General features: G+C 41.1%; 1 protein-coding gene across 1 annotated transcript in view; it reads right to left on the bottom strand.

Moving 5' to 3' along the window:
* The window catches only part of ARHGEF28 (Rho guanine nucleotide exchange factor 28), a gene marked incomplete at its 5' end in the record, with an annotated part of 91,902 nt that overhangs the window by 17,155 nt on the left and 65,530 nt on the right, over positions 1–9,217 (bottom strand). The window contains 7 exon segments of the mRNA XM_035892780.1: positions 867–952; positions 1,672–1,803; positions 4,431–4,613; positions 5,481–5,575; positions 6,252–6,430; positions 7,136–7,212; positions 8,173–8,427. Of these exon segments, the coding sequence (XP_035748673.1) occupies positions 867–952; positions 1,672–1,803; positions 4,431–4,613; positions 5,481–5,575; positions 6,252–6,430; positions 7,136–7,212; positions 8,173–8,427 (1,007 nt within the window).

Raw genomic sequence — 9,217 nt, 5'->3', positions numbered from 1 at the left:
TGGACGAAGTCCTGTGTAACATGCTCTAGGAGAACCTGCTTTAGCAGGCAGGTTGGGCTAGATGATCTCCCGAGGTCCCTTTCAACCCTTGCGATTCTGTGATTCTTGTCTCGACCCTTTATTCCTTTTGTGGTCCTGCTTCTCCACCTAAGGACTCCAAAATTACAGTTCAGTTTATTTTCACACAGTAATCCATACTGCTCTTACTTTAACACTCTGCTGCTACATGCCATTCCTGGTTTTGCCCTGAACTGACTTTTTATTCTGCTTTTCCCCCAGATTTGTTTATGAGATCTAGGGCTTATCTCCTCTTTTCTCTGACTGCTCCATTTTGTTTTAATTCAAAATTCTGAAGTAAACTGGTGTAAGACAATCCATCCTACTTTATGTGCTTGTTTTCAGGACGAAGTTCTACCAATGCGTAAGTCTTCCTTGCATTAGCTGAGGTCTCTGTCATTGCAGGAGACTTCCATCCTCCACTGAACAGCAGGACGGAGTAGAGGGAATACTGTTGTCAGCTCCATAGAGGTGGTTGCATTCAATGATGACAGCAGAGAACCAGGTTCTTAAGTGGCCCATACAAGTGGTACAAAACCACTGTGGCTGTTATTCCAACCCACTGAGCTGCAAGCCTGTCCGGAAAATTGTTCTGTGTTTGGATTGTTTATGATTCCTTTTTTAAAATTAATTATTAATTGCAGTGACCTCTTTTAAGTTGAATTGTCTGCATTTGGGGGATATATGCCTATCCCAAGCTTTGTGTTTTGGAACAATCTTTAGATGCCCCATAAAAATTGGGACAGCATTTACATTCCCAGTGCCCGGAGTGCTATGTGCAACACAAGAAGAATAATCGGTTACAGTACCTTATCCTCTGGATTGGCACCTGCCATTTCCTTTTCAACACTGACATCGAGTTCAGATGATTCTTCAACTTCTTTTATTTCTGCATCTAACAAATAAAGCCCCAATAAAATGCACGAGAAAGGTATCAAAGCATATTCTGGCTAAAGAAACAAAGGGCACACTTTTCTTTTACAGCTACTCACAGAATGCTGAAAATAGATTTCTGTGATTTGGAGCTACATAATTCTAGGCTGAAGAAAAACAAATTTGGAAACCTGGATGGCACAGGTGGACAACCCAGTTTTCCTACGTTAAAAGTTAGTTTCACTTATGAATGTTTGGAGATACATATAGCCATATCACTAAAAATGCTCTGCAGCAAGTTTTTACAGGACTTTACTTGCATTTTTATTGCAGTAACTCCATGCTATACCTTTTACAGCTGAAATTATTGGAATGTCAATCCTGATTTTCAGGCCTTCTGACAAAAATTTGCTGACTTGGGAAATGGCCTATACTGCAATATAGATTTGCTGTGGAGCTGAGCAAAAATGACAAGAAAGCGTATGGAGATACATAAATCTGACACAACATTCCTGAATGCAGGCATGCGCCACAGAAAAGGTGCAGTGGATGCAAACCACCCACTTACTTCAATTAATTTATATGACAATTTGCATTATCTGAGCATTTGTCCAAATACAACTTTTATTACATTATTTTCTATTGATTCTGTCATAGACTGTGAAAGCTTTAAAAAAAAAAATAATCCTGTATCAATTATTTTAGCACTTTGAATATATAAAAGCACCAAATTTTACTCACCACCAGGAACAGATTCCAGGATTTCATTAGCACTAAATCTGTGCTTCACACTTAGTTCCTCCACAGTTTCCTCTGGCAATCTGTCTGTTTCACTCACTTGTGATGTCATTACAGCAACGTGGAGACTTTCAACTAGAGAGAAAAACATGCAGAATTACATATTATCCTTAAAAAGCTCCTTAATGCATAAATCAGTGACATAGAATCATAGAATAATTTAGGCTGGAAGGGAGTTGTGGAGGTCATCTAGTCCAACTCAAAGCTGGCTGAACTAAATTGGGTTGCTCAGAGCTTTGCACAGACAAGCTTTTAGTATCTCTGAAGATGGAGACTTCACAGCCTCCCTGGGCAACCTGTTCTGGTTTTTGACCACCCTCACAGTACATACTTTTTCTTTTCATTTAATTGGAATTGCTCATGTTCCAACTTGTGCCTGTTGCCTCTCATCATACCGCCATGTGGCTCTGCGAAAAATCTGTTGTCTCTGCATCCTCCTGTTAGGCAGCTGAGGACAGCAATGAGCTCCCACCAAGCCTTCTTCTCTCAAGGCTGAACAGACCAACTATCTCAGCCTCTCCTCCGACATCATGTACTGCAATGACCTGGTCATCTTGGTGCCCTTTGCTGGATTTGCTCCAGTTTCTCAATGTCTCTCTTGTCTAGGGGAGCCCAGCACTGGTCACGGCACTCCAGATAGGACTCACCAGGAATAAGTGGAGGAAGGATCACCTCCCTCAGCCTGCTGGCAATCCTCCTAGTCTGCAAGGCAGTTGGCCTTCTTTGTGACAAGAGCACATTGCTGCCTCATGGTCAACATGCTGTTGACTAGGACTCCCAGGTCCACTTCTACAAAACTATTTTCTATCTAGTCATTGTCCAGCCTGTACCAACACATGGGATTACTCCATCCCAGATGCAGGACTTTATACTTGTCTTTGTCTAACTTCTAGGGGTTTTTCTTAGTCCATTTTCCCATTCTGTAGAGGTGTCTCCAGCACATTGATCACCCTGCCTCATTGGTGACATCCATGACTTTGCTAAGAGTGTATTCAATCCTTTGCTTAACTCTATTAATAAATATGTTGAATAGTATTGGTCTCAGGATCCATCCCTATGGGAATCCACTAATAACATTTTGCCAGCTGGACATCATCCTATCACTGATCACAATCATTTCAGCCCAGCAGTCCAGCCAATTTTCCAGCCAGTTATGCAGTCTGCATCTCACCAACTCAGCTGTAAAGAAATACTACAGCCCGATCAGACAGTGTTGAAGGCCTTGCAGATATCAAGGTAAACAACATGCTCTGCTCTCCTCTCATCATAAAACACATCAGGTTAGTCAGACACAGTTTGCCCTTGACGAATCCATGCTGGCTGTCCCCAGCTTCCAAGAGGATTTGCTCTATTACCGTCTCAGAAATGGTGGTGAGGCTGTCTATTTTGTAGTTCCCTGTATATATTTCCTTCTCAAAGAGGGGTGTGATACTTGCCTTCTTCAAGTCATCAGGAACCCCTCCTGATCACTGTGACCTTTCAGAGATGACAGAAAGCAGCCTCACAATGACATTGGCCAGTTCCCTGAGCAGCCTTGGATTTATCCCATCTCATCTCATGGATTTGTGTATATCCGATTTGCATAAGCACTCCCTAATTCTATCCTTCTCTACTGTGTGCGATGTTTTGTTCACGTAGAGTCTGCTATTAGCTCAGGACTTTGTATTTCTATTCTGGAAAATGATTCCCACAAATTACCTACTGTGTAAGCAACTGTAAATTCCTTACAGTGTGCTGAAGAGTCCTGAAATCCAAGACAGCATCAACACCAACATTAGCATGAGAGAGAGTGAAAATTAAGTGGGCAGAATAAGGTGCGTAAGTATAGGCTGCCATTTTAGCTAAAATTACATCTCACATTTCATCACTGACTCATATTCATTCCCTACCCAAGTTTTATCAGTTTTACTAATAAAATGTCCTCTGACTTCATAATGATGACGGAACCAACCTATGTTGCTTTACGGGTTGAAATGTGGTTATTAGCCCACAGCTCACAATCTAGTGATGCTAAAATCTTGCAGTCCTCAAAGACCATATGGCTCGTGCTGGATATGGCTCAGCTTACCTGGGCCCTTTTCAGCTGAGTTTAGCAGAAGTTTGGCTGAACTTCCAGTTTGGCAGGGTATCCACAAATAGCATACCCTTCCTTTCTTCAGAGGACAGCACTGCAGGTAGCACAAGGCTATCATCTCTGTTAGATAGCATGCAGAAAAAACACGTCTCCTGCAGCAATTCTGGCAGGTGTTTCCTGGCAGATCTGCCAAGATCATCTGTGGTTTGGTCTGTATATGACCCTACATGCTTCTGGTCTGTCATCAAATCAATCAAGGTACGTGAAGGTTGGGGACCAGATGCAATATCATTCTGCATCTTGTGATCTGCTTCACAGGGCTGTACTGCAAGGAGGACAGCTAAGGAAACAATCCTCAGGTGCAACCCAACGCCATGTCCCTGCCTGCTTATGTATGATGTTATGCACTAAACATATCCTTATTTTACAGTCTAGCAGGTACGATCTTGTGCATCTGACAAGTATAAACTTGAGAGACTTCTCTTCAATGACCTTTGCTGAATTTTGACACTGCCAGTTCTTCAGACTTGATAGAATTGCAGCATAAGGCAGCACAGCTGTAATTTGTTACTTTGAAATACCTGCCCATGTGAAGAGCCACCAGTCCACTCTTCCCATGTAAACTCACCTTCTCTGAGTGCTGCTGCCAGCAATGAAGCAGCCTGTGGAGTTTCTCCAGAATCAGGTTTGATAAGGAGGTGAGGTTCTACATGAACATCCTCAAACCCATTCATATCTCCCAGTTCTGCATAGATATGCAACTTCTCTTCCAAGTAACTACAGATCTGCTGGTCCTGGTTACTCAGTGATTCTGTCAACCAAAATTGAACAGTTTAATATTTTTTATCCTGCAGGCAAAGCACGTTCCCCATTCACCCTTCTAACCCTTATGCCACATAGACACATGCCTCAACTCGAGCTAGGCCTTTTTTAAGTGGCCAGGAACCAAATTAATCCCATAGTCCATCCCAACGAAAGCTGGCACAGACACTGGCAGAGGGCCAGGCCAGTGCCTACCCTGATGAGGTGGCCTTGCCTGTGCTCTGGTTTCTGTCCTGAGCTACCTCCTGTTGCACTCACAGTGATCAATGCTGGAAAAGCACTTGCCTCAGGCAGCCAGAAGATGCACTGATTCAATGCCTCAACGTCAAAGAACATCTACTCACAGTGAAGGATGCCCTTCCCTGTGGGTCTCTACAAGAAGGACATTGCTGGAATTTCTCTCCTTGCAGTAGTATAAAGATGTGGAAGTTAGGTGCAGGGGAACCAAAGAAGCAGAATTTATCCCTATAAGCTACCTTTTCAGATAAAAATAGCAGCAAAGGATGAAATGCCATAAACAAGCACAAAGCCATGCAATTACTGAAGATTTGAGGTTTTTCCACAAACAGGGAACTACCTGGCTCTGATGCTAATCTGGGAAATTCAGTGTTTATTCTGAAAGCATCCATTTTTCTTTTCCTTTTGTACTCATGGTAATGTAGCAAAAACATAAAGTGATTGGAAAAAAATGGTTCTTTTTCAATAAACTCACATTATACAATCAGACCACCTCAGCTTTCTCCACTGTGACCCTGTCTATCGACCCAGTCTGAACCCACTAGCCAGTATGGGCGCATTATTCATCCCAAACCCTGAAGATGCAGGAGCTCTCAGAGTGGCAGGAAATGTACTTCACCTTGACATTTCTGAATTCTGGATGCTTTGGCCTCAGCAATACGTCTGTCCTCATCAGATTCACTCATTTTTCCTTCTTCTTCTTCCTCTGGACAACTTCAAAGATGAAAGACAAAGGTGGATAAAGCAAAATCTGGATGTCATATATTCATCTTCAGTACAGTGTTGTGCTCATAATAAACGGAACACAACATCAACACCAACTTCTGCTACAATCCAGAAGCATGCCATTTGTCTCCTTTTTTAAAAAGCAGTAACTGGACACACACCAGACTGAAGGACTTCTTTTAATTCTGGTAAGGCTGCATCACACGGCAAATGGGTGGCTGGCCCTCACACAAGTTTGCTGTGCTAAGCATAAGCTTGGTCCCCATGAGGGGCAACACTTTCCCTGCCATTCTTAAGGACCTGACACCAAGATAACAGGCATGATTGAGGATTTCCCCAAAATGGTTGTATGGACACCTGCAGGACTCTAGAAAGCATCCAGTGCCAAAGGCAAAGGCAAGGGAAACTTACAGTGGCTGGTAAGGACATCTAACGGGGTGTGGGAAGGGTCTGCTGATTCAGTAGGAAACCAGAAGTAACCTGGCAAGTTTGTCAGAAGGTGATGGTGAAGTTTTGGGGTGTGTGAATCCTGAGCTCAGAGGAAAACCCAGCCTCGCAGGATGGATCCAGTGCAACACAGAACAGAGAGCACACTGCCACGAATATCCAACCAGCCTCACATCTGCTTTGGGCTACCAGCATGGAAAAGCAAATTTTCCTCTACCTTTCCGCTGCATCTTGAATATGCCTCATCCAGTTGTTACGTTCCTCTTTGGAGTTGGTATGAACTTCATACATCTCAGGCCCTGTAGATGAAGCGCTAATCAGAAACATCCCCCTTTCTTCGTTGGCTACTTCTCTCACTATGAGCCTCTGAAGGGAGATGACAGAAGGCTTCTGGTCCTGGGGGAAACAGTCACAGCACATGCAAACAATAAATTACTCTCTTAAAAAAATTCACACTTTTAGAAGAGCACAATTTTTCAATTAACTGGACTAATTCTAGTCCTGGTATAGTCAAGACTAGGTATGTTCTCATCAGGTATAAGAGCCTGCAAGTTTTCAGTATTCAAGCATCTTTTTAAACTATTTTTTAAAATACATTATAGTATTCATGAATAAGTAAAGCACTGGATATGTGCTAAAAAGTAAATCCCAGAGGCTTGATGATACTGAGACACAGTATTTATATAGTGTTTATATAGTTTGGGAACTTCTTTCCATGACCTTTCATACATTTTATGTGTGTTTACTACTACATCTGCAGTTAAAATTATTCTTCTGTTTTGTTTTACAGAACCAGAAGTTAAAATTTATTTTAGATAATTGAAAAAGCCTGCTATGCTTCCTGCCTTCATAATCAGATGAGATATGACACCAAAAAAACGCCAGCATTCTGTTATTTTCATCTTTCTTCCTAAAAAAATTATTTAATTTTGAAAATAAACTTGATTTTCCATATACTGGCTTATTACTGTTCTGAATACGCTACCAGGATTTTAGAAAAAAAATACATTATGTGAGGATAACATAAAAACGACCTACTTTTTGAGAAATATACAAATAAAAGTGCAATGTGTATATTCACATATCTGATAATATACTTACGACAGCTGCGAAGATGTATTTTTGATCTTTTTCTTGTAAGAACAATAGTACATCAGTTAGGAGCAGAGCTAAGGTGTCTTAAAATGAGAAAAGGAAAATAGTGGGTTTTAATTAAAGTTATTACAACCATAGTTAATTTCATATTTTATCTTTAAAATGGGAGAAGCCCTGATCAATAAATATCCCACAGAATCCTGCAGTAAACTAAACAGGAAATACCTAGATTAGCCTATGGTCTGCATGAAGCAACTGCAAGCCATCACTTTGTACCTCCCAGGAAAGACCACACATTTTGCTATCTGCCCTCCTGCAGCACTGTGCTGGAGCGCAGGCCCAGGGAAAGAAGAAATCCTAGCTCCAGTGTCAGTACAGCCTCCCCAGGCCACTCACAGGCAACCTGGCAAAGACTATCCCACATAAATTTTGTTTTGCCTGTGCTGTAACATATACTCACAGCACAGCATTGCACTGCTGAAAGTATTTCTGGAATAACAATGAACAGATAGATTTCTAAAGCTGTATAGCAAATACTAGTAAGCTCCAAAAAAACTGCAATGCCTATGTGTGATTAACACCAAAACCAAATTCTGGGCTTGCACGTAAAAATTCGGCTCCAGCCAAACATGGATTCAGGCTTTCTTTTCCACTGCAGATGTCCTAGTACAACTGAAGAACAGCAGGTGATTTTTCATACGTTATTTTCAATGGCCAATATTGAGAACAATATAAATGTACAAGTCGAGACTCTGTGTTATGGGATGAGACTGCAAACCAATGAACTAAAGAAGAAGAAATGCAGCTGATGGCTTTATATGTGACCTTGTCTTCTTACCCAGATATACAGTGGATTACCCACAGACCATGGCAGCCTCTGGAACTACACTTTTAGCAATTAGTGGCATATTCTCAATACGATTACCTCAGAAATTAGTATTTGCAATACAGGATAATAAAGTATTTTCACTCTTAAACCAAATAATCTTCATATGTTACTTGCAAATAAAGAGTTAAAGGACTCTACTGCTCAGGTGGAATACCTTTGAAACGACCAGTCGCTGTCTTCCAGTAAACTAAACCTTCATGAAGAAGTATCCTCTCTTTCCTCATCAAGTCTTGCTTCCTAAAAACGTGGCCATTTTTCAGCTTTGTGTATGTTTTGTTTTCAGTTCTACTGAGAATTTCCAGCAGCTTCTGCTTTTTCTCATATTCATTCACTTTCAAATCTACTGCTGCAATCATGTCCTTAATTAGATGAAGGGCTTTGCACAGATCTTTATGTTCTTCTGTTCCTTCTGCATGAAACAAAAAACAAACAGAATCACAGAATGGCAAGGCTTGGAAGGGACCTCGGGAGATCACCCAGTCCAATCCCCCTGCTAAAGCAGGTTCTCCTAGAGCATGTTACACAGGACTTCGTCCAGGCGGGCTTTGAATATCTCCAGAGAAGGAGACTCCACAACCCCCCTGGCCAGCCTGTTCCAGTGCTAATGATTACAACATGATAGCAGTCAGCATACACAAGAGAAGATATCATTCCTTACTTTCTGGGAACAATCAACATGATGCAAAGCTTAAATAGATAAATACGTCATTTTAAGTTGAACCTGGTAATCAATTTACTAGAAATATTAGAGGCATCTACCTTTGCTTAACTTGCCTACTAAAAGATGACATATATCTCAGATTTATTCATTAGTCAAAACAACACGCTGAATAGTTTGTGACATATTTATGAGCTGTTAGCACTTGAAAAAAAAAGAAAAATTTATTGGTTAAGTAAATCATATATTATATAACTCTTCTGGCTAAGTAAAAAAACCCGCCTGGAAACAGGATTGCAAGCACAAAGGGTTTGCATTTGGATATGCAACTTTCTACAATGCTTATTTATTGCCCATTTGGGGAGCAATATCTGCAAGCTATGAGTATTTCTAAAATGCTCTATGAAATTCCAGAGGTCATTCAAGCTTTGTTTGAAAAACTGGAGAGTAATTTACGAAATGTTTGCCTAGCCCTACTTACAAGACACTCCACTGGAATTAATTTCAAAGAAGCTGCAGATGCATGCCTGAATTAGTTCAC

The sequence above is a fragment of the Egretta garzetta genome, unplaced genomic scaffold (assembly GCF_000687185.1).
Source record: "Egretta garzetta isolate BGI_Z169 unplaced genomic scaffold, ASM68718v1 scaffold424, whole genome shotgun sequence".
Classification (NCBI taxonomy): domain Eukaryota; kingdom Metazoa; phylum Chordata; class Aves; order Pelecaniformes; family Ardeidae; genus Egretta; species Egretta garzetta.
The sequence above is the reverse complement of the archived record's forward strand: the minus strand, read 5'-3'. Positions and strand labels throughout refer to the sequence as shown.